The sequence below is a fragment of the Eptesicus fuscus genome, chromosome 22, assembly GCF_027574615.1.
Source record: "Eptesicus fuscus isolate TK198812 chromosome 22, DD_ASM_mEF_20220401, whole genome shotgun sequence".
NCBI lineage: Eukaryota > Metazoa > Chordata > Mammalia > Chiroptera > Vespertilionidae > Eptesicus > Eptesicus fuscus.
In genome coordinates, this window is record NC_072494.1 from 39,400,529 (window position 1) to 39,426,616 (window position 26,088).

The following is a 26,088-nucleotide window of genomic DNA, read 5'->3' on the forward strand; positions in this document are numbered from 1 at the left end:
TTTTACTTTGCTATGGCTTTCCTAGAATTTATGAGAAGTACCTGGCAATTTTATCTTGCCAAGCCCTGAGACTGCTGGCTTCTCTGTTTAAACAATGAGCCGAAAATTCCCTTTTCCCTCCTCCCTCCCCAAGATGGCTGACTTCTCTGTTAGTGGGACTGGTTCTCCCTTCTTTCCTTCTCCCTCCCCCCTCCTGCCTTAGCAGTTCCAGGGTGATTTACGCTGTGTATACTGTGGTTGGGGAGAAGAGGCATTAAGATGCCCCTTCTCTCCCCCTTCACTTTTCCCTCCTTCCCTGCATTCTTTGGTTAGTGAAGAGAGCAATTTGTTCTGAAGATAAAGTTTTGCAGCAAGCTGGCTGCATGTTTGGCCTTGTTTAATTTTTTTTATCTTAGATTCCTTATTTCTCCTGCCCTGGAATTTTCCTAGCTTCTCACTATCCTGTAAGAGATGGACACTTAGGTTGCTTCCATATCTTGGCTATTACTAGTGATGGTACAGTGAACAGAGGGGTGCATTTTTCTTTTCAAATTAGTGTTTTTGTTTTTTCAAATACCCAGAGATGGAATTGCTGGATCATATAGCAGCTCAATTTTTACGTGTTTAACTTGGCTGCACTAATTTGCAATTGCATTGACAGTGTAGGCCAAGCATGTCATACTCAAAGGCTAACACGGGCCAAATAAGGTTTATGTGAGCCACAAAAAAACAAAAGCTTCAATTTTCATAGAAATGTAGGTTTATTTCGATAGACATGCTGAATACAAAGGGCTGAAATAAATGAGTCATCATTAATGTAAAATAATAGAACATTTTGATGAAAATTAACATTTTTTCTTGAACATGAACTTACCAGACATGGAATAACTGCACAAATTAATAAGTGTAACGCAAATAAACCTATTTTTCTTGTTTTCCGAAAGCAAAATATTTCCTGTTGTGCACACCAAACAAGTCAGGCAATTGGCTGCTATAATATTCGCTGCTAGTGTTAGTGGAGAGAAATGGTGCGCCTGTGCGTGAGGCGTGTAAGGGAAATGAATGCAACACGATTATTGTAATCAGTCATTAGCAAATGTTGTAGTTCGTTATTAATAACTAGAGGCCTGTTCTCCACGGGAAGCGGGCCTACGCTGGCAGGTGGACATCCCCCGAGGGGTCCTTAGCGCTGGCACGGAGGTAGGGGAGGCCCCCGCCACTGCCGCTGCACTCGCCAGTTGTGAGCCTGGCTTCTGGCTGAGCAGCACTCCCTTGTGGGAGCGCACTGACCACCAGGGGGCAGCTTCTGCATTGAGCAGCTGCCCCCTGGTGGTCAGTGCACATCATAGCGACTGGTTGTTTCACCATTCGGTCAATTTGCATATTAGGGTTTTATTATATAGGATTATGTATAACAGGATATTGTAAAAATTAAGGTACAAAATTTTTATTAAAATGTTTCTTACATACCGTTATATTGGCTGGGCTGCAAAAATATTTGTTGTGGGCCGTGAGTTTGACATGCTTGGTGTAGGCAGTGTATAAGGGTTCCCCTTTCTCTACATCCTTGCCAGCATTTGTTATTTGTTGATTTGTTGATGATAGCCATTCTGACAGGTGTGAGGTGATACCTCACTGTGGTTTTGATCTGCATTTTCCTAATGATTGGCAGTGATGTTGAGCATCTTTTCATGTCTGTCGGTCATCTGTATGTCCTCTTGGGAGAAATGTCTGGTCATGTCTTCTGCCAATTTTTAAATTGAATTGTTTTTTGTTGTTTTTTTTAGTGTTAAGTTGTAGATCTTTATATAGTTTAGATATTAACCCCTTATCGGATGTATCAATTGCGAATTTTCTCCCATTCATTTCAGTAGGTTGTCTTTTCCTTTTGTACGTGTCCTTCACTGTGCAAAGTTTTTAGTGTGATGTAGTCCTATTTATTTATTTACTTCTTTATTTTATTTTCCTTGTTCAAGGACCGTATATCTAAAGAGATACTGCTAAAAGCAGTGTCAGAGAGTTTACTTGCCTATGTTTTCTTCTAGAAGTTTTATAATTTTAGAAGTTATAAAATTATTTTTTAGAGAGGAAGGGACAGAGAGAGAAACATCAATGTGAGAGCAAAACATGGATCGGCTGCCTCTTGGTCACCCCTCACTGGGGATCAAGCCAAAACCTGGGCATGTGCCCTCACTGGGACTCCAGCTGGCAACCTTTTGGTGCCTGGGATGACACCCAACCAACTGAGCCTCAGTGGCCAGGGCTCAGGTCTAACATTTAAGTCTGTAATCTATTTTGAGTTTACTTTTGTATATTATGTAAGAAAGTGATCCGGTTTTATTTGTTTGCTTGTATCTGTCCAATTTGTCAACACCACTTATTGAAGAGACTGTCTTTACCCCATTATATATCCTTGTCTCCTTTGTTGTAGGTTAATTGACCATGTAAGCAAGGCTTTGTTTCTGGGCTCTCTATTCCGTTCATATATATCTCTGTTTTTGTGGCAGTACTGTACTATTTTGATTATTATAGCTTTGTAGTATAGTTTGATACCTCCTACTTTGTTCTTTCTCAAGATCTCTTTGACTAATTGGGATCTGAGTATTAAGTTTTATTTGGAATCATTGTTATAAAAAATAGGTTAGAAATATTGTAAAACTTTATTGTAAATTCCTAGTTTACAAATTGATTTATGCTGTGATTCAGTTTATGTTTTCTGTATGTACATAGTAAAAAATAGCAATTTCTGTATCCATCAATATTACAATCTTTTACTGCTCTGCTATCGCTAATGGAGCTTTTTCATTAGATTTGAAGAGAAAATTAGATAATGAATTCATTCCAGTTAAAAAAAAATTAACCCAGATTAAGAAAAAGAAAGAAATTTTGACATCCTCCCTTCAGCTGTCCTTGATAACCACTTAGGAGGCTATTCTGCAAACTTCTTGAAGAATTTGTCATTTGCCAAGTGTATGTATAATAGAAAAAAACTATCCTGGGAATGAGCAAGCACATACAACATTTCGAACAGATCAGCTTGTGTACTGCATGTTATACTTAGCTTTTAATGAAACAATTTATTTTTTTATTTTATAGGAATATATTTGTCCCAGATGTGAATCAGGCTTTATTGAAGAAGTGACAGATGATTCCAGGTATTGTACAAGCTCATGAATAAATCAGGCATTCTGTTATCAAAATTACTTTCTCTCAGCATTGTCTGAATGAATAGAAAGAAATTTGTTTTGTAACTTACACTGTCTGCTGAGAGGAAGGTGGGTGGATTTGGAGGGGGAGAAAAGTGACGAGGGAAAGGAGAAGAAAAATGGGAAGATTTGGAAACTGATGTGAGAGTGTGATGAAATGTTTTATTTCTAATTGTGTGTGACTTGCCTTGGAAACCTATAGCCATAACAGTAAATCTGGTAAGCTTATTTTCTGAGACTTTAGAATTCTCTTAGATTATTGACTACTTTTTAGTGACCACTGTTGTTTGAAGGTAAACTGCTGTTACCTCCTTGGTGGGCTTGGGAGTAACATCTGACAAAGATATAAAATAAATAGGCTGTTTTCTAGCAAGGAAACTGAGTTGTTATTCTGCCTTGAGGAAGCCTTGGGTCCTTATCCTTACTGGAATTATTGCCACCAACTGTATGCCATCTTTCTACTGTAATATTAATAGTTTGTAATGCTTGAAATTTTTAAAATGTATTTTTATTTATTTCAGAGCGGAAGGGAGAGGGAGAGAGAGATAGAAACATCAATGAGCCGAAACCGGTTTGGCTCAGTGGATAGAGCATCGGCCTGTGGACTGAAAGGTCCCAGGTTCAATTCCGGTCAGGGGCATGTACCTTGGTTGTGGGCACATCCCCAGTAGGGGGTGTGCAAGAGGCAGCTGATCGATGTTTCTCTATCATCGATGTTTCTAACTCTCTATCCCTCTCTCCTCCTCTCTGTAAAAAAAATCAATAAAATATATTTAAAAAAAAGAAAGAAACATCAATGATTGAGTGAGAATCATTGATTGGCTGCCTCCTGCACGCCCCCAACTGGGGATCAAGCCTGCAACCTGGGCCTGTGCCCTTGAACAGAATCAAATCCGGGACCCTTCAGTCCACAGGCCGACACTATCCACTGAGTCAAACCAGCTGGGGCTTGAAATATTTTTGAAAGGGACTGTATTATAGTAGTATGTTACTTCTTGGTTAGTATGAATAAAACTATAAAAAGTTAATAAGAAGTAGAATAGCATTGATATGATGGCCTTTTTGGCTAAACATAGTGTCACATTTATTTTTTTATGACTGTGTAGTTAAGTTAGACAGTGGAAGTACTGACGATAAAAATCTGTAATCTGAAGCTTTTAATCTTGATTTGGGGGATTTTAATGGCAGTAAATAATTCCTTTACTGTTGCTCTTGGCAGAATCTAAGCTTGAAGGTCCCTTCCACAACCAGGAAAACCTACATGTTTTACAGTATGTACTACTAGTTTAACTTTATCAGTGATTGGTGATTTTATATATGAATGAGTTGGAGCTTCTGGGGCAGTAAATGGCATGGGATTTAGTTTGTTATTAGCACTTAAATGTTAATCTAATAATCTTGGTTTTAAATAACACAATACCAACTCTAACAGTATAAAACTAGCATGATAGCAAAATTAGCAATTATGTGTGGATGGCATGCTAATTTGGGTAGCTTTTTATTTGTGCTGTTATAATTGCATCAAATACTTATTTCCAGCATTTAGGCTCTGCATGTGTTAAATAAAGAGCATATTTGCTTTTGGTTGGCAATTATGGGTTTACCTTTCTAAGTTTTTAAATAGTAACCTGGTTTTTTCAACATAAGAAATATTCAAACCTGTAGAGAATTGTTGAGAGTTTATTTGAGCCACTGTCAACAATTGCCAGGAAGCAAAATCTCAAGGATTGAGAAAATGCTCCAGAGAATGGCAGTTTTTCACCTTATTTTATTTACAATCAAAAGAGAAGGTATAAGTAGGTTATATGAAATCCATTGGTGATAGATTAGGGAGGCCAGAGAAAGCAAAATGGGAAACCTCTGGAATTAGCTAAAAAGCAGAATGATAGACATGCACATCTTTTACATAGGTGGTTACAGGAGGGTTAACAGTCAACAATTCACACAATAAAAATAACAGTGAGAATTGGTGGTCACTGGTTGTGCCCCGAGGGGCATGGAGAAAGGGAAGTTATCCTGCCGTACCAAAGGATGCAAAAAGACAATAGACAGGCTTACGTAAAGACTGACTTTCGTCTGGGAAGATTCTAGCCTAGGACTTGACTACCCGCCATAAACTGCTTTTAGTTAAAAAGTTTTGATTTCAGACCATTTTATGGGGTTACTTTAGGTCTCTGTGTTTGTAAGGCTGCCACACAGGCCTCCCCTGAGCTTGTCAGCTTTAGTTTGTGGCCCCCTTTCATCCACAGTCTAGAGGGGCACCTTGTACATTTTCTTGAGCTTTATAACATTTGTCGGAACAGCGTTGTTTTTATTATCCCTTCTCTATGACTAGCCCTATCATCTTAAAATACTAAGTAAGGAATTTTAAGGAAAGGGGAGATGCTGAGGGACTTGAACGGGGAGTAGAACCCCAAAAGATCATTGATGGCTTTAATTACCAAGGATATTGGACTCCCTGAAACCATGTAATGTGGTAAAGTCAAGAAACAGCCTTGCAATCCTGTCTAGGCTTGAGCAATAAAATGGATGCACAGCCACTCAACTTTTTTTTTAAAGTATGTGGCAGTTCGTTTACTTCTTTGGCATCGATTGTAGGGTACACTTGGGCTTGTTCTACATCTGAGGTATTTTTTACAAAAGCATTTTAAACTTCTGAACCAATACAGGTGTTAAATGGTTTCTAATGAGAAAATTATAAGGCCTGGGAATGATTACATGGACCTTGGTATTTGCTTTGCTTTTTCACTTTTGGTTTCTGACGAATCAAGATGTGTGTTTCCTCGATAAGCTCAGCACAATGCCCGGATTGGTGGTGTAATTCTGAAAATGAAAGCCATTTATTGTAGTTCGTGGACTTTATATCATTGGGGTGAGTGTGGGGTGCGGTTGTGCCACTTACGTGTGTCTCTCGAAGTTAAAGTGGTCTCCAGTGGCTCTTGTGGTTCTTTTCCCACAGCCCTTCCCCACAGGCTTAGCCAGTTTTCTCTCTCTGCAAATTTCATGAGGACGTTATTTCTCCCTGTCTTTGGGAATAGGCCGTTATTTTATTGTTTACACATGTGATACTAACTTAACAACTTTTATTTTCAAGTTACCAATATAGACTATGGCATGGCAGTGTTTTCAAAAGTGGTGAATGCTCTGTATAATGTCTGACACATAAATAAACACTCTATATATACTTGTATGAATAAAATCCAGTCTTTTTTTTGGGGGGGGGATGTGGAGTATTTACACCAAGGAAATTGATAAACACTACAAATCAGGGCCTCCTTCCCCTCTCCTTCCTCCAAACAGCCAATTTTTAAGCATTTACTAGCATACCATAATAGACATTTTTCAAGTGTTTTTTTTTTTCTCTTTATATAAAGAAACAGACTGTTGAAAACTTTTTCAAGTCTGTTACGTACATTCCTTGGGTTCTGGCTAGGAAAGAATTCAGAGCCGAGACCAAACTCGAAGGGAACATTTACTTGTTAAATCACAGAGGTAGAAGTAATTCCCAGGAGAAATGGGCTTAGGAAACAAGTTATAGAGGCAAAGGGAGGGCGGTTGGAGCTTGGGAGTGAGGAAGCTAAAGGGTGGGGGGCTGGAAAAGGGAAGGAGAAAGGAACGGAAAAGGCATACTGGTAGGCGCAGGCTTGCTCTCAGGAGGAAGAGCCCTCTGGGTCCTCCAGTTTAAGGGTTTTAAGGGGGGAGATTTTAGGGGAGGTCCCAGGGGAAGATCTTAATAGAATATTCAGTAGCTTTGCACGTGTGTTCCTCCTGGGTCTAGGTCTTCACTGATTGATTGGTCTGTACCAGGGTAGGGGATCATTATCCAATGTAGCTGGTCCTGAGGTCAGCCGTGGCATTATTTCTCTGGTTTTGCTGATTTTCTGGGCCTGGAGCTGAAATACAACTGAGGCCTAAATGTTACCTCTAAGGAGGAAAGGTCTGGGGGTCCAAACTGCATGACCAGCAATATGCTAGGGGAGGGAAGGTCACCCTACAATTGTCCGTTGCTAAGCACCTGGGGGTTTCCACCCTAGTGACCTTATTCTGTACTTGGCCCATTGTCCTGCGCTGCTCTTGCCGGCCTGCCTACCACACTATTATTCAAATAACCTGCTCCCTTGTTAATCTAGCCTTCTATTTTTTTTTTTAAACCTCACCCAAGGATATTTTCCCATTGCTTTTAGATAGAGTGGAAGGGAGGTGGGGGGAAGGGGGTGGGGGGGAGAGAAACATTGTTGTGAGAAAGACTCGTGGATGGGTTGATTCCCGCAGGTGTCCCTACCAGGGCTGGGATCGAGCCTGCAACCGAGGTATGTGTCCTTAACCGGAATCCAACCCACAACCTTTTGGTGCAAGGGCCAATGCTCTAACCACTGAGCAACCGGCCAGGGCTTAGCCTTCTATTTTAACTAAATCCCAGTTCCTTTTAACTTTCCTCTTCAAGTTTAACTGCCTCTCCTCCTCAATTCCCCCCATACCTTTCAAGCCTTCTGAAAGAGAGAACCATCATTTTTAATGGTAAAGGTGAACTTTTTCAAAGGTAACTTGGTAGGCAATCAAACAAGAACGCCGGGTTTGCTTTGCCTGGTAAGCACTAGATCCTGTTAGCTGCTACTTCAACACTCCTAGGCTTTTGAGTGTCAGAGGGAAAGCAATACACTAAGTCCCTTTTGTGTACACACCAGAAGATTAAGTTTCCTTAAATTCCAAAGGAAGTTCGGAAGATTAACTTTCAGATAGGAAACTTCATATGCTGAGCAGGCTGAGAAAAGGAAAAAGAAAAAATCATGTCACCCTCAAGCATTTCTATCAAGGGATGAAATTTTAAATCATGTCTCACACCCATTTCTTCGTTCAAAATAAAGCACTTGAATGGAGTGCAAGCCAATTTTTATTTTTAAAATGTTGCCCCTTAGGCTGTCTTCTTGAACTTCAAAGCACACTTTGTAATTACCTATCAAAGGAAACTCAACATTTCACCCCAGTCTTCTTCAGCTTGTGTTATCACTTTAAAAAAAAAAAATCTTTATTGATGTCAGAGAGGAAGGGAGAGGGAAAGAGAGATAGAAACATCAATGATGAGAGAGAATCATTGATTGCCTGCCTCCTGCACGCCCCCTTCTGGGGATCAAGCTTGACACCCAGGCATGTGCCCTTGACTGGAATCGAACCTGGGACCCCTCAGTCCTCAGGCTGACGCTCTATCCACTGAGCCAAACCAGCTAGGGCTTGTGTTATCACTTTTAACTGTTAATAAACCACATTAATTTTAAACTGATTATTCTGTTTTGGACACTACACTGAATTAAATAGAAATGAATTTATGTACAAACTGAAGTTAAGTGGGTCATTTTCTTTACCCTTCATTGATTTTATTTTTTGTAATTTCTGTCATTTTGGAGCACAGCAGCTCAGGTCCCTCATTTCTTAAAAGAATAGTGTTTTGGCAATGAAAGGATAAAAAGAAGTCAGGGATTTTATCAGGGCGTGTGCCCAGCAATGATATCATTTGATTGTGGGTTGTGAGCTTGACTGAAACTTGTTTTGTTTGTTTTAAGGAAAGTAAAGGGCTAAGATATTATTTGCTAAACTCAGGCCACACTGTTAACCAATGTAATTAATTCAGTGTTGTTTAAACCCTTCATTTTCTTAACAGGTTTTCCATAACCTGGAATTAACTAGCTAAGTGCTTCTTATTATCAACCTCCCTGCCACCTTAGGCACTGCTCCTGTCTATTTGAGAAAAGCATTTGTTCACAAACCATAGTTTTCCAGCCTGGCTAGTGTTCTCTCATGAATACAAACAAAATGTTCTACACGGGGAAACATGCCATGTTTGTTTCTATTTTGACTCCAAGCTCATATTTCAGGAGTGGGGAGCAGTTCCTGTCTGGCTGAAAAGTTCTCAGAACAGCCTTCTCTCCACCTTAACTGTACCCACAGTGCTGAACCCTCTGTCTAGAGGGAACCCCCTTCCTCTGCCAAGCAAGACCAGTTCTGCAGCACCTGCCCCAACTTCCTGGATGAAACGGACATGTCTTTTTCTTGCTCCACCCAGGAGCACCTATCACCACCCCACCACCATCACCATCCTCATTCTCTGTCAGGGACTTTCTGTGGTGCCCAGCACTGTTCCACGTGTTCTACGTGTGCTAAGTGATCTTCACCAACTACCCTATTATAAGTGCCATTCTTGTTCCCACTTGATACACAAGGACACTGAGGCACTGAGAGGTTGGTGCTTGATGTCACTCAGCTGGTAGAGGACAGAGCAGGACCCCTCCAGGGACTGTGCCCTCAAGTGCTCTGCCATCGCTCCTGCTTCATTGAGCTAGTTAGCTACATAGTTGTTGCTCCGTTGTTTACACAGGTGATACTAATTTAACAGCTTTTAGTTTCAAGTTATCAATATGGAATAGGCATGGCAGGGTTTTCCAAAAGTGATGAGTGCTCTGTATAATGTCTGACACATAATGAACATACTACATACACTTGTATTCATAAAATACAGTCTTTGCCCTCTGAATTTATATTTATGAAAGGAGGGACAGGTAGAAATGGATGAGACAAATTCTAGATATTTACAATACAAAGTAGAATTTGAATCAAAGTCAGAGTGTAGAGGAGTGGGGGGGAATCTCATTTGGTTGGTGAGTTCAGAAGAGACTTAATGGAGGAGATTGCATTTGAGATGGGCCCTGAAGGATGGGTAGGATAATCAAAGAATAGGATAATCTATCAGGAGAAGAAAAAAATATTTATTGAGCCCTTATAATGTGCTAAATTTAGTAACAGACTTCTTACATTACTACATCTTAAAAATATGTTTTTATTGATTTCAGAGAGGATGGGAGAGAGAGAGAAACATCAGTGATGAGAAACATCAATCCTGCTAGGGATCGAACCTGCAACTCTGGCATATGCCCTTGACCGGAATCAAACCCGGGACCCTTCAGTCCGAAGGCTGATGCTCTATCCACTGAGCCAAACCAGCTAGGGCCTTACATTACTACATTTAATCATTGCCAAGAAATATTAACTATTGTCTCAAACTTACTTATTTGGTGGTTGAATGGCTTTTTAATGAAATACTATTATGAGAATCTTGTCTTCTTGCCCTCTTTGAGGATAAATGTATGTTTTCTTTTGCTAAGTCAAACTTCAGTTGCCTTGTTGGCTCTCTGTAAGGTCCTTTTCTGTGGTGGCCCTTTACCTCAATTTTCCACTTGATTTAGTTATAATTTAAATTATTTATTTATTGATTGATTTTAGAGAGAGATGGGGGAGGTTGGGAGGGAGGGAGAGAGAGAGAGACCCATATGTTGCTCCACCACTCACTGGTTGATTCTTGTATATGCCCTGACCAGGGATCTAACCCACAACTCTGGCGCATTGGAACGACACTTTAACCAGATGAGCTACCTGGCCAGGGCTGTAGTTACCGTTTTTTTTTTGTTTTTTTAATATATTTTTATTGATTTCAGAGGAAGGGAGAGGGAGAGAAATAGAAACATCAGTGATGAGAGAAAATCATTGATTGGCTGCCTCCTGAACAGCCCCACACTGAGATTTGAGCCCACAACCCGGGCATGTGCCCTGACTGGGAATCGAACCCATGACCTCCTGGTTCACAGGTCGATGCTCAACCACTGAGCCACGCCAGCTGGGCTGCTGTTTTAGTTTTTTATAGATTAATCCACATGCCGGTTGGTCATAGTTTCTTTGAGGGTGTCAGGTTGAGATGAGTTATTTTTCCTTATTGAGCTGTGTTCTCATTGCACCATTCTCGGTTAAGCTTCCGAGAGGGAAGCTTGTTTCTGGGAATAGAATCACTTACTCCCTTTTCTCTTTAGTTTTTTAGGTGTTGGTGGCAACCGGATGGACAATAGCACATCAACACATTTCACAGAGGTGAGTTTTCCTTTGGGTGTAGGGATGCTTCAGGTAGTGGGTGGATGTTAAAATCATGACATATTTTCACCTCTCTGAGCAGCAAAACATCAGAATAGATAGGGAAAATGTGGACAGGGTTAGCCCTTAGAAGAGCTCGTGCTTTTAGCAGCTGGGGCTTTGGCATATTACTTTTGGTAAAGTGTTGATTAGAGTAATAGCCTCTGTTTTAAACCTGACAGTATTGTGAATTCTGTTTTATTGTGTGTAATGGTGTGAAAATAAAAAGCTTGTGTTTTTTGAAATAACAGTGTTGCAGATTCTGCTTTAGTGGCATGATGGCCAAGTAAAGAGCAGGCCGGAATGAATTGTTAATAGAAGTCATACTAAGGCACGGTCTTCCACTTTACACTGAGGAACTGGTTTCTAGAAATTACCTCTAATGAACATGGTAGTTTGACATAACTGGAATTAGGGGGCCAGATTAAGGGTAAGATATTTACTTGTCTTCCAGATCTCAGGATGGGACCTATAATTAATTTCCAGCATCCATATTTTGAGGGGTGGGCAGGAAATCTTAACTGTCACTTGAAAATAAGGCATTAATATGCATCCTTGTATACATTTTATAATAAATTTAGAGTAATTTTCTTTTTTCAACTTTATGGACTTAAAATCTCATTTAGTTTCTTTTTGACCATTTTAACCATTTTTATTTTATTTTTGTGATTAATATTTTGATCCTCACCTGAGGGGAGGATATGTTTATTGATTTTAGAGAGAGAGGAAGGGATGGGGAGAGAAAGATTGGTTGCCTCCTCATAAGTGCCTTCACTGGGAATCGAATCCAACCAACTGAACCATACCGGCCAGGGCTTAACCATTTTTAAGTGTACAGTTCAGTGGCATTACATACTCTGTTTTTAAACTGTTAGAGTCTGTAGCCTACCAGCTCAGCCTACAAAAAACACTGGTTTGTTTTTGCTCTGTTGCCACAGTACTTGACTCTAGAAAACTAACAGATGCTAAAAAAAAAAAAGTTAAACCCAATCATCAGAATTTCTTTGTGTTTCAGGATTACATTAGCCTTTTCCAGAGATAGCTCAAGTACCTTGTCTAGCAAAATTTTTAGTATTTATATGTGTGTACATCTTGGTACATGGATACAAGATGTCTTTAAACTCACATTTTAATTTTTTCACTTTGATGGATTGAAAAACATTATTTAAAATTTATTCTGTTTGCCAGGCCTGGAAGTCTTTTCTGATTTTAGTATTTTCCTTCTGTGTGTGCTATTTCCTTGATAACACAGGTTGTCACTTAATGATTATACATATGCAGAAAAAACTTCATCTGATTTTTTTTAAGTGTTAGTTCTCTTTTAGGAAATGGAAATACATTGCTTTGTCAGTTTTGTAGATATGACTCACCAGGAAGAGATGTATTAAGACGAAAAATAAATATATGTAGTCAGTTTCCTAACTTTAGTAATGCTAAATCTGACACTGATGGCATGAGCTATTCTTTAGGTGTGAAAATAATTTTGCTGAGTCATAACCTGTTCTTTAGAGTTTGTAGCAATGCCTAGTTTTCTCTCTGTAGAATTCCCTTGTCATCATGCGTGGATATTTTAGTTTTCTCCTTTTTAAATGATATTTTACATTTTAAAAAATCTGTCTGTATAATATTATAGAAGTTACCAGGGTGGTTTTGTGTGTGTGTGTGTGTGTGTGTGTGTGTGTGTGTGTGTGTGTATGTTAATCCTAACCTGAGGGTATTTTTCCTCCATTGATTTAAAAAAATTATAATTTTACTGATTTGAGAAAGAAAGGAAGAGGGAGAGAGATAGAAACATCAATGATGAGAGAGAATCATTGATTGGCTGCCTCTTGCACGCTCCCTACTGGGTGAGTGGACTGACTGGGAATCAAACCATGACCTCTCCTGGTTCATAGGTCAATGCTCAACCACTGAGCCACACCGGTAGAGGCCCCCATTGATTTTTAGAGAGAGTGGAAGGGTGTGAGGGAGAGAAAGAGGCAGGGAGAGAGAGGAAGAGAGAAAAACATTGATGTGAAAGAGACACATCAACTGGTTGTCTCCTGTATGAGCCCTGACCAGGGCCGGGGATCCAACCTGCAACGCAGGCATATGCCCTTGACCAGGAATTGAACCTGAGACCCTTCTGTGCTCAGGCTGACGCTCTAACCACTGAGCAAGGCTGGCCAGCACATTGTCAAGGGTTTTAAAAAATCAGCTAAGTAGTCTATATTGAGTGCTTGAACAGCACTCTGCTAAAAGTAGGGACAAGAAGGAAATATCATGGTTACCTTGCCTACAAGGAATTTATAATTTTGTTGGAGAAGTACAAACACGTATGAAACAAATAAGTAAACAAGAAAGAGTATAATAAAATTATTGTGGTGCCTGGCCAGGTTATTCAGTTTTTAGAACATTGTCCTGATGTGCCAAGGTTTCGGGTTTGATCCCCGGTCAGAGCACATACAAGAATCAACCAATGAATGCATAAATGAGTGGAATGACAAATCAGTTTCTCTCTCTCTCTCTCAGTCTCAATCAAATAAAAATGAAAATTACTGTGGGGTCTAAGTGGCACACACAGTAGGGAGAGATTATATTAGGTGAGCTGCAGTCTTTGTAAAGTCTTTAGGAGGAGAGGTCAAATGACCTAGTGATACGCTTGGAATCAAATTGCCTGAGTTCAGATCTTGGGCCTACCACGTATTTACTGGATATGTGACCTGGACAAAATTACTTCAGATCTCTCTGTACATGTTTTCTCATCAACAAATTGGGGAAAATAATACCTCATGGGATTGTTGTGAGGGTTAAGGGAGTTAATACATGTCAGGTGTGTAGGCCAATGTGCCTGCCACAGAGAGTGCTTTATAAATTTTTGCCATTATTAAGACTTCATGCAGAAGGTAAAACAGGGCTTTCTTCAAGTACCAGATACTTGAAGGGTAGGTGGAATTTAGATAAGCAAAGAGGTGAGAAAAAGATAATATTTATAGCTATAAGGTTTTATACTCATGTCGCTGAAGAAAAAAACTGAGAAAGTTATATATAGAAACCAAAGTTATTCTTTTCCATATTTTAGTTGGTAATTTCAGCAGAGACTTGGGTTCAGTTTTGCTTTTTTTCTTCAGCCAGAGCTGCTTGTGCAATGAAAAGGTTATTTTCTATAATTAGCATTTACTAATAGCTGAATTATTAAAATATTAGATATATTAGAAAAGGCATAGTCCAAGCAAAATTTCAAACAGAATCAGTATTTTTTTTTAAAAGTGAATCTGAGGTGGGGAGATGGAGAGAGTGGGTAAGGATGGAGTGAAGGTGGGAGGAGGCTGGTTGCCAGTTAATCTGTGAGAGTTAGTGGAGAGTGAATTATAAAAAGGTTGCTAGCAGTTTGTAGAGAGATGACATTGCTCTACTGAGGTCTCTGATAACCTGGGAACGGAGCCCATGGCTACCTGAGGGAGGGTTTCATTGATGATTTGAAAGCTTCTGACCATGACCTGGTGCCAGTGAGACATCTGATCTGAGGGTCTCAGCTTACCGGAATGGATCACTTCATTGCAGGGTGGCTGTGGCGGCTGTTTCAGATGAGCAGAATATGAGATAGATAGATGGCTTCCTAGAAAAAGAACACCCAGTATACCCAAAAGGGAAGCGAGCGCTGAGCAGTCTGGTTTATATTTATTTAAATAAAATTTGTTTTACACATGTAGCATTATAATGGTAATTCTAAAAGGCATTAAACAGTATCTAGCCCTAGCTGGTTTGGCTCAGTGGATAGAGTGTTGGCCTGATAGACTGAAGGGTCCCAGGTTCGATTCCGGTCAAGGGCACATGCCTGGGTTGCAGGTTCGATCCCCCCCAGTGGGGGGTGTGCAGGAGGCAGCCAATCAATGATTCTCTCATCATTGATGTTTCTGTCTCTCTCCTCTCCCTTCCTCTCTGAAGTCAATATAAATATATTTAAAAAAAAAAAATCTGGAGCTCCCTTTCTAAAAGCTCCCTTTCTTCATACATTTTCTTCAGGTTTTGTCCTGAGGCATAGATACTGAAAGATGTTATAACAGCATTAAGGAGATTTTTTAAAATGAAAAATCCCCCATATTCTCATTACCTTATTTTAGTTTTATGGTTTTTATATAATACTTTTGATTTCTCACATGCATTCTTCCTGTTTTCAGATGCAGGCATAGGAGTATACCATGTTGTATTTCTGCTTTAAAAATTTTACTTAGGATTATATCAGATCTTTTTTCTTGTCTCTCCATAGTTTACAAGATTTATATTTCATATTCTTTTATGTTTGTACTATATTTACTAAACTGTTATCCTGTGTTAAACATGTCTAGTTATATGTGATGGTTGATACTTCATCATTCCACCTCTGAGTCTAGAACATATTGAAAAATAAAACATAGAAGCTAGACAGATGGCAATACAAATTTAGTTTTTATTCTACCTAATTGAAGAACACAGTTGATTTGTGGCCAAATAGACATTCTAAGTCTATACAGGATGACCCACCCGAGAATTAGAGGCTGCGGAGCCAGCACACAGACTTACAACCACTTCTTTTGCATCTGTGCAGCTTCCTAGTGCATGAACTCTGTCCATTGGAGAGGTGGGAATTAGCAGAGATGAGGCTCTTGCCACTCACCGATCAGAAGCATCCCTGCTTTGGTAGGGAAAAGTAATGAGGTCAGAGGTGGAAATGAGAGATCTTCACTTTTGGGTATTGCAGTTTAAGCCTATGTTAGCAGGGGTGTGGGAGTGGTGTCTGTGGCAGAAGGGGTAGGAGATGAGCCCGTCATCTGTGAGGGCAGTTTTACTTCTGCCCTCTCCTGTACCAGCTCATGCTCTGGTGTGTGTGCTCCTGGGGCCTGTGGAGAAGGCTCTCAATAATCAAGAACAATATTAAGTTAAATTAAATAGAATTCTACCAATTTTGACTTACAGAAATGACAATTTTAAATTACTAGATATATAATAAGAAGTTCGGGATTTTAAACTATCCTTTCTGTTTGCTGTTCTTCTTATTCTCAGACATAAGGAGCACTCATTGGAAAGAAAGAACCAAAACCGTCACTCACAGTTAACATGATCTTTTATGTTGAAAACTTGATGAATTCCATTAAAAAGCTGTTAGAAATAGTAAGTGTAAGCAAGGTTTCAGAATATAAGAAAACATAGAGAAAATTAGTTGTATTTTTTATTTTAGCAGCAATTAGAAATTAAAATTTTTAAAAATACTATTTACAATAGCATAAAAATATGAAATACTTTTGCTTTCAGAAAAAATGTATAAGACCTGAACATGGAGAACTACAAAATATCACTTAAAGAAATTAAAGGTCACCTAGATAAAAGGAGAAATATATCCTACTTGTGGAACAGAAGACAATATTGTTAGGGTGTCATTTGTGAATTCAGTATAATTCCAGTCAAGATCCCAGTCAATGTTTTGGTAAAAATTGAAAATTAGATTTATAAAATTCATATGGAAATGCAAAGTATATAGAATAGTTAACACACCTTTGATAAAGAAGAAAAACATTAGAGGACTAATACTATCTGATTTCAAGGTTTATTATGAAGCTATTAGGGGCCCAGTGCACAAATTCATGCACCTTGAAAGGAACTGTGGGCCACAAGGCTGCGGTGGGCTAAGGGGCGGGTCTCGGCCCATCCTCCACGCCCCGCCTGGACCCTCCCGCTGCAGCCCCCCAACCCCCTGTCTGCCAGCAGCCTAGTTCCCGCTGCTGCTGCCGCTCCCACATGCTGATGGCGCTGGCCCCGCTTGCACCCACTGATGGAGCTAGCCCCCCTTGCACCCACTGATGGCATGGAGTGATTAGGGCTGGTGCCGTCAGCGGGTTCAAGCGCCAGGTGGGACCATGGTGTGCAAGAGCAAAGAATTTTCAGTAACCACCAGAGGCTCGCCCCGATGACAGCGACTGGCGCCCTGCCTTGGTCTGGCACCCCCGCTCACCTGCTCTACCATTCCCTCGCGGCCAATGCCCGCCATGTTCCGCATGTGCCCCCTGGTGGTCAGCGCTCGTCATAGCGACTGGTTGTTCAGTTGTTCTGCTGTTCAGTCTATTTGCATATTAGGGTTTTGTATGTATAGACTAGAGGCCCGGTGCATGAAATTTGTGCACTGGATGGGGGGGTGTCCCTCAGCCCAGCCTGCACTCTCTCCAATCTGGGACCCCTCGGGGGATGTCCGACTGCCGGTTTAGGCCCCCACCTGCCCTCCCCTGCAGGCCTGGTCCCCCTCAACTGCCTTCCCCTGCTGGCTTGGTTGCCCCCAACTGTCCTCCCCTGCAGGCCTGGTCCCCCTCAACTGCCTTCCCCTGCTGGCTTGGTTGCCCCCAACTGTCCTCCCCTGCTGGCTTGGTTGCCCCCAACTGTCCTCCCCTGCTGGCCTGGTTGCCCCCAACTGCCCTCCCCTGTTGGCCTGATCACTCACAAATACCCTCCCCTGCCGGCCATCTTGTGGTGGCTATCTTTGACCACATGTGGGCGGCCATCTTGTGTGAGGGCATGAGGGTCAATTTGCATATTACCTCTTTATAATATAGGATAGTAACCAAGACTATGGTACTGCCATCAAGATAGATAGATCAGACCAGAATAGCCTGCCTAGTGGCTCAGTTGGTTGAGCATAGGTCCATACACCAAAAAGGTTGCGGGTTTGATCCCCGTTCAGTAGAGTATGAGAGGCAGCTGATTGATGTTTTTCTCCCCTCCCCTCCCTCTCCCCCCTCCCCCACCCTGCCAAAGTCAATTTAAAAAAATTCCTCAGGTGAGTATTTAAAAAGAAACAGAATAGAGTCCAGGAATAGACCCACACACACTGGGGACAAAGGCGGTTCAGGAGAAAAAAGCATATCCTTTTAAACACTTGCTGAAATAAGTGGATATCTACAGTACAAAAATATGAGCTTTGAAATACATACTTTAAACCATATACAGGAATTAACTCAAAGTGGGTAATAGTCTTAAACTTTATATAAAGTTTGAAGAAAACATTTCTTAGATATGACACCAAAACCATGATCCATAAAAGAAAATAATTAATAAATTGGACTTCATTAAAATAAATAACCTGTGTTCTTCATAAGGATGAAGAAACAAGCCACAGATGAGAAGATAATTTCAAATAATCTGTTACAGCCTGTGTATCTAGACTCTATAAAGAAATCAAAATGGAGTAAGAAAACAACCCATTTTTAGAAATTGGGAAAATATTCTAATAATCTCCTTCACCAAAGAAGATATACAGATGGTGAATATTAGTCCTTTGGAAAATGCAAATAAAAATCTCAATGAAATACTGCACAACTATTAGAATGACTAAAATGTAAGACTGACCATACTAACTCATGGTGAGTGTGGAGCAACTGAAATTGAGTGGAAAAATGATACAGCCAATTTAGGAAACAATCTACCTGTTTTTAAAAAAGGTGAAAATACATCTACCATGTGATCCAGCCATTCCACTTTCCTAAATATTTACCTAAGAGAAAAGAAAGCATATATCTGCACATATACATATATATGCAAATATTCATAGCGACTTTATTAAAAACTAGAAACAACCCAAATGTCTATCAGTAGGTAGATGGATAAACAAATTGTGATACATTCCCACTATGGAATACTAAGCAATATAAGGTATATGGAATATTACTCAGCATAAACTACTGATATCTGTAAAAATGAATCTAAAAAATAATTAAGCTGAGTAAAAGAAGGCACACCAAGAGCATCCTATATAATAAAAGGCTAATATGCAAATTGTCCCCTTGACTGGGAGTTCGACCGGGAGTTCGACCAGGGGGCAGGGCCAGCTTGCCAACCACCTGCAGCCCCTGCCCCTGGCTGGCCCGACCTGATCGGCCCTGATCAGGGCAGGTTGGCTGGACCCCACCCATGCACGAATTTGTGCACCAGGCCTCTAGTATACAATATGATTCCTTTAACATGAAATATCAATTTCTTAAAAAATGCAAACCACAGCAAGAACATCGGTTGCTTGGGTACAGGAGGGGCAGGAGGGAGAGATCTCTAAATGTTTTCTAGGGCACTAGAAAACATTTGAAGGTTATTATCTTGATGTTTTTGTGAAGCTTTCCAGTCTCAGTTGACTCATCTTTGTAGACCATAATGTTTTTTTGAGATACGATTCATGTATCATGTAATTTACCCTTTAAAGTATACAATTCAGTGGGTTTACTAATTTTGTACAGTTGTACAACCATCACCACTGTTTAATCTAGCAATTTATCATCACCCTAAAAAGAAACCCTGCACCAATTACGCTTTCCTTTTTTTCTCTCCAGTTCCCCAGCCTTAGGTAACGACCAATTTATTTTCTGTGCTATGGATTTGCTTATTTAGGACATTTGATATAAATGGAATCATACAATATGTGACCTTTGTGACTGACTTCTTTTGCTTACCAGAATGTTTTAAAGGTTCATCCATGTTGTAGCATGTGTCAATACTTCATTCTTTTTTATGGCTCCACAATATTCCGTTGTATGAGTATACTATATTTTGTTTACCCACTCATCAGTTGGTGGACATTTGAGTTTTTTATGCTTTTTAGCTGTTATGAAGAATGCTGCTTTGAATATTTGTACGCATTTTTGTGGGTTCAGTGTTGGGCTATAAAAGTGAAATTTCAGGGTCAGATGGTAACTTTGAGGAACAGACCATAATATTTTAAAAAGTGCTGATATGGTCATGGTTAGCTTATAGCAAATTCTGCTCAATGGAGGATACTGTCCATCCTGTTTTTCATATTGAAATATGTAAATATTTCAGCTCACATATTTTCAGAGGCGTTGTCTTATTCTTTTCCTCAGAGTAACATTTGAGATTTTCAAGACAAAACTTGAAAATAAAGTGTCTCTGTGATTCTTTTGAGTGTTTCACTGAAACATAATAGTGCTCTCTATTTGTTTTACTTATATAACTCATGCCCTGAATACCCAGTTTTGTTGTATGAGCTATTTTTTTCTCCTGTGCCTGTCTGAGTCTGCTCAGAGGCAAATGACCTCAAGCTATTTTTAACCTCATGTTGATTTGGTATAAATTTGTGTGCTATGTGTGTGTTTTTTTTTAATAATCCTGTGTTTTATGGTCAGGGTGCATTGTTATTTTGGGACAAATACATTGGCTTAATATTTATATGCACTCCTTTGCGTTTTATAAACACACTGCCTCATGCTGATGTTGAAACTACTTCTCAGCTTCCATTCCTTCAGGTTCTTATATATATTAAATATCATAACAATTTATATAATTATTAATGCAGACTATTGATAGTATGAGCTTAGTGATTGATTTTTCTTCTAGTTAAAATTTTCAAATATTTAATTTTTACAAATTAATTGTAGTGAACATAAAGATCGCTTTGAGAATCTTTTCTGTGAGCAAATTTGTGGAATTTTTATCTAGTAAGGGAATAATAGTGTTCTTCCTATCTATAATAATAAAAGTGTAATATGCTAATTAGACCGGACAGCCAAACGACCTTCCAGACGAAGCTGGCAGCGGGGGTCGAGGCAGAGGCGGTTAGGGGCAATCAGGCAGGCAGGCAGAGTGGTTAGGGGTGATCAGGCAGGCAGGCAGGCGAGCGGTTAGGAGCCAGTGGTCCTGGATTGCAAGAGGGTGCAGGCTGGGCTGAGGGACACCTCTCCTCCCCTGCACAAATTTCGTGCACTGGGCCTCTAGTAGTTTACATAAGTGACTAGATGGGGCTGCTTATACTTTCTCACTTAAACTAGATTGTAGACCACTTTTCAGACTAGAAGCCAATGATATCTAACTGATGGAAACTGTTACTAGGAAGTAAAGGGAAATAAGTGTGATATGGTAACAAGTACAAATGGTAGTTAAATGAAAAGGTGCATTTTTTCACTTGTGTATTGAGAACTCATTGCTTTTAGTGTGAATGTCATTTTTTGTTTTTCAGATTGGATGTTAGAATTCATTTAAAAATTAACAATGTTGTCAAGAGTATGGGAGACCGTAAGCTCTTGCACAGTGCTAGGAGTGTAAATTGATATAGCTCTTTGGAGAGGATAGTTTGCTCTGTCTAGTGAAATTTAAAATGAAGAAAATAAACTGATGGACACAATAGATCCAGAGACATAGAAGCATGGAACAGACTGACAAATCTCTGAGGGAAGGCAGGGATAGGTGGCTGGGTTGGGAGAGCTTAACCAAAGAGCTTCCATGCACAACTGCATAAACCATGGAGACAGACAGTAATGTGAAGGCCTGGAGTGTGGTCTGGTGGGGGGTGGAGGAGGTCTTTGGGAAAGAAAGGGGGCATCTGTAATACTTTCAACAGTAAAGATAAGTAAAAAAATAAAGTCTGCATTGTCTCGTATAAGTATTGCTACCCCAACCTTTTAATTTTTTGATACAATTTTCATGAACTATCTTTTCCATCCCTTTACTTTCAGTTTGTGTGTGTGTCTTACTGTCTGGAGTGAGTCTCTTGTAGATAGGACCTGTAAGGATCTTGTTTTGTTATGCATTCAGCCACCATGTGTCTTTTTTTTTTTTTTAATAAATCTTTATTGTTCAGATTATTACAGTTGTTCCTCTTTTTTCCCCCCATAGTTCCCCTCTACCTGGTTCCTACCCCACCCTCCCTTACCCTCCCCCCCCCATTGTCCTCATCCATAGGTGTACGATTTTTGTCCATTCTCTTCCTGCACCCCCCAGACTCCCTTCCCCCCGAGAATTGTCAGTCCGCTCCCTTTTTATGCCCCTGATCTAATTTCACCAGTTTATTCTGTTCATCAGACTTTTTATTCACTTGATTTTTAGATTCACTTGTTGATAGATATGTATTTGTTGTCACTTTATTGTTCATAATTTTTATCTTTACCTTTTCTTCTTCTTCCTCTTCTTAAAGAATACCCTTCAGCATTTCATATAATACTGGTTTGGCGGTGATGAACTCCTTTAGCTTTTTTTTAATCTGTGAAGCTCTTTATCTGACCTTCAATTCTAAATGATAGCTTTGCTGGATAGAGTAATCTTGGCTGTAGGTTCTTGCTATTCATCACTTTGAATATTTCTTGCCACTCCCTTCTCGCCTGCATAGTTTCTATTTAGAAATCAGCTGACAATCATATGGGTGCTCCCTTGTAGGTAACTAACTGTTTTTCTCTTGCTGCTTTTAATATTCTCTCTTTGTCTTTTGCTCTTGGCATTTTAATTATGATGCGTCTTGGTGTGGTCCTCTTTGGATTCCTTTTGTTTGGGGTTCTCTGTGCTTCCTGGACTTGTTTGTCTGTTTCTTTCACCAGTTCCTGTCATTGTTTTTTCATGTAAGTTTTTAATTCCTTGCTCCCTCTCATCTCCTTCCGGCATCCCCATGACACAGATGTTGGTATGCTTGAAGTTGTCCCAGAGGCTCCTTACACTGTGCATTGGTTGCTAGGTCTGACCGAGACCACAGTGGAGGATCTGCTGTCAGGGGTCAATCCCATGGAACAGAACTCACATCAGTGGGACCCAGGAACCTGCCAAGTTCATCCCTTAACCCTTTGCACTCGCTTGCTTTTTTCTCGATTCCTTTATTCTAATGCTAACCGTGTCGAGTCACACTCAACATCCGAGTGCAAAAGGTTAAGTGTGTTGCTCATCAGGTGTTTGGGTGGTGCTTCGACATGGTGTGAAGCTGGATGCACTAGCTCTGGGGCTCTCCTGGAGGTGTAGGCCAAATCATCCACCATCAGTGCCCTGTCTGGCGACACCAGGCATGAGCAACAAAGCCATTTTCAGATGGCTGCTAACTTTTGCTGGGCTTGAAGGTGTCCAGAGAGACTAAGCTGCAAACTAAAGCCAGTTGTCGATAATGCTGTGTCAGGGACCACTTAGCAAGAGGTAGGGGGCACGCTGAGGCCAGATGCTCCTTGAGTTTTGTGAACCTTGCATAGATTTTTGGAAAGTTCCAAGTATGAGCCAAGATAGGCCATTTATATGGCTGGGGTGGGCCTGCATGTGGGTGTGGCGCAGTTTCAGAGAATTGTCAGCACTAGGAACACTGTTAACCTGGTGGATGGGGACTCAGATGTAATGACCGTCTGACGGCTTTGTGTGGAGAGGATTTAGCAAAGAAAAAATATTCTCTGCCTGTACTTCTGCCTTGGAGAAAGCCGCCTCTCCAACTCTTGCTGGACAATTCAGTTCTTCACCATATGTCACTGGCACCTTTCGAGCTGCTGCCCCAGCTGGGGAGCTCTCGGTGAGTGAGTCCAAGTAAGTTCATGAGGACCCTTTAAGAGGAACACCTGGGACTCTAGCAGCCCTCCATCTCTCTCAGCCACAATCTCTGCTGATTTTTTTTTTTTTATATTATACTTTATGCAGATCCTGAGCTTGGTGTTCTAAGAAATAACTTTTGGAAGCAAAATAAGTTCATTAATTGGTAATTTTGAATTGTGATTTTTGTGTAATGCTGTTAAACTTGCTGTGTTAGGTTTGAATGTTAAATTATTCAAAATCATGTTTGCTGGAATTTTACATTTGGATATCTGCTGGTAGGCTACAGTTCTTTATAACCTGCTGGTTTTTTTACTGTCAGAAGTTACCAGAACTTATCTTCCTGGCACTGAAACCCTGGGCTGGGGAGCATGGTGTGGGGCTGGGACTCTGCTCCTCAGGGTGTTTCTCCACAGCCAGATTTCCCTCCTGGCTTTTAACCACCGCATGTGGGTGTGGCACCAGCTCATTCTGTGTGTGCGCCCCTCCTACCAGTCTTGATATGGCTTCTTTGTATCCTGCGTTGTAGAACTTCTGTTCAGCTAGATTTTAGGCCGCTCTGAAAGATGGTTGTTCTGTAGTTGAGTTGTACTCTTGATGTGGTTGTGGGAAAAAGCAGGTGCTGCAGTTACCTATTCGCCATCTTTTGTTTTATTTTCTTAATACCTCATCTATGATGTTATTTTACATGTATCAAATAATAAAAATGTTAAGAATATAAAACTTATAACATGTATGCTATGCTATTCTTGAAAAGAATGATCTGAGTATGTGTGTTCTGAGTCAATGCAGACCTTTCCCCCTCCATAGCATTTATTACTATCTAACATACAGAGTTTTCTTTTCCATTTTTTGGAGGCTGGGAGCATGTATGTCTCTCTCTTCCCACTTGAAAATGAAATCCATTGGGGCAGAGGGTTTTGCTTTGTTTTGATATTTTTATTGATTTCAGAGTAAGGAAGAGATAGGGAGAGAGAGAAACATCAATGATGAGAATCATTAATCGGCTGCCTCCTGCATGCCCTCTACTGGGGATCAAGCCCACAACCCGGGCATATGCCCTGACCAGGACTCGAACTGTGACCTCCTGGTTCATAGGTTGACGCTCACATGGGCCGGGCTGAGGTTTTTTGTTTTTTAAAATTATGTTCACTGCTATATCCTAATAGTTCCCAAAAAGTGATTGGGACATAGTACATGCTCAACAAGCATTTGTTAAGTGAATGAATGAATCTGTGTTTGTGTTACAAAACCAAGTATGTATATATACACACAAATACATATTTAAAGATCTGGAATTCTACACACCAAATTAAACTGCCAGTAGGTGAGTAGAATTATGGGTAGGGGTTGGTCATGTCTGAGTGAATAGAGGATATATTGCACTTTGTGTAACACATTGTGTATTTTTAAATTATATTGGAGGAAGTCTCTTGAAAAATAAGCAAATGGTAAACTGGGAGCAAAAAATAACATGCTAGTATGGGTCTCCAGATGTAAGGGTCAGTCTGGAGTTGAGGGCTATGAACACTTAAAACCTAAGATCATGTGCTGAGCAGTTTTGTGTCCCTATTATTATCTAAACTAGGGGCCAAGTGCACGAATTTTTGCACCTTGAAAGGAACTGTGGGCCACGAGGCTGTGGTGGGCACAGGGGAGGTCTTGGCCCATTCTCCACGCCTGCACCTGGCCTCTCCCGCCGTACCCCTCTCCCCCGTCTCCTGTCTGCTGGCAGCCCTGCTCCCACCGCTCGCTGACCCCGCTCGCACCCGCTGACGGCACGGAGCGATTGGGGCCGGCGCCAGCAGCAGGTGCGAGCTGCGGCGGCTGCTGCCCTGATCACCCCTCAGGAGCAGGGGAACGTGGAGAAGCCCTCGGGCAATCAGGGCCAGCAGCTGCTGCTCACACCTGCTGATGGTGCCGAGTGGTTGCCAGCAGCAGGTGCAAGCAGCGGCTCCGGCGCCGGCTGCGGGTGCGAGCAGGGCCAGCGCCAGCTGCAGGTGCGAGCGCTGGGCGGGACCGCGGTATGCGGGAGCAAAGAATTTTCAGTAACCACCAGAGGCTTGCCCTGATGACAGTGACCGGCGCCCTGCCTTGGTCTGGCGCCCCTGCTCACCTGCTCCATCATCCCGCCACGGCCAATGCCCGCCATGTTTCGCGCTCTGCTGCCCACGCCCACCATGTTCCATGCGTGCCCCCTGGTGGTCAGTACACATCATAGTGACTGGTTGTTCGGTTGTTCCCCTGTTCGGTCTATTTGCATATTAGTCTTTTATTATATAAGATTATATAGGATATTAATTTTTTTTGTTTCATTTAAACTTTTAAAACAAAACAAAGAGACCTGAATATGACTGGGGTTATATACTTGGTTGGCTGGAGTAAAGTAAGTAGTGTTCTGTGGAACTCTCAAAGTATCTGGTGTACAGATAAATAAAATTTAAATTATTTCAGAAATGATTTGTTTTTCATTCACTCTTTGTTCAGTGATTCTTTGCTCAAACCCAACAGGCACCTCCCCCACACATACCTCCCCCCCAACACCAACATCCTTTTAATGGTGATAGTATTTACAAGAATGGTCTTATCAGACATTCCTGCACTGCTTTAACACAGCTTTGACACTGCCCCTTTCTGATGCAGCGTCTAGGTCAAGAGAAGTATTTTATAGATATCTGTC

The 26,088-nt window shown here is 40.8% G+C and overlaps 1 protein-coding gene across 1 annotated transcript in view; it reads left to right on the forward strand.

The window, feature by feature from the left end:
- RNF115 (ring finger protein 115) overlaps positions 1-26,088 on the forward strand; it is a 70,900-nt gene that overhangs the window by 23,470 nt on the left and 21,342 nt on the right. The window contains exons 2-3 of the mRNA XM_008153132.3: positions 3,076-3,134; positions 11,039-11,096. Coding sequence (XP_008151354.1) covers positions 3,076-3,134; positions 11,039-11,096 — 117 coding nt within the window. The remainder of the gene's footprint in view (positions 1-3,075; positions 3,135-11,038; positions 11,097-26,088) is intronic.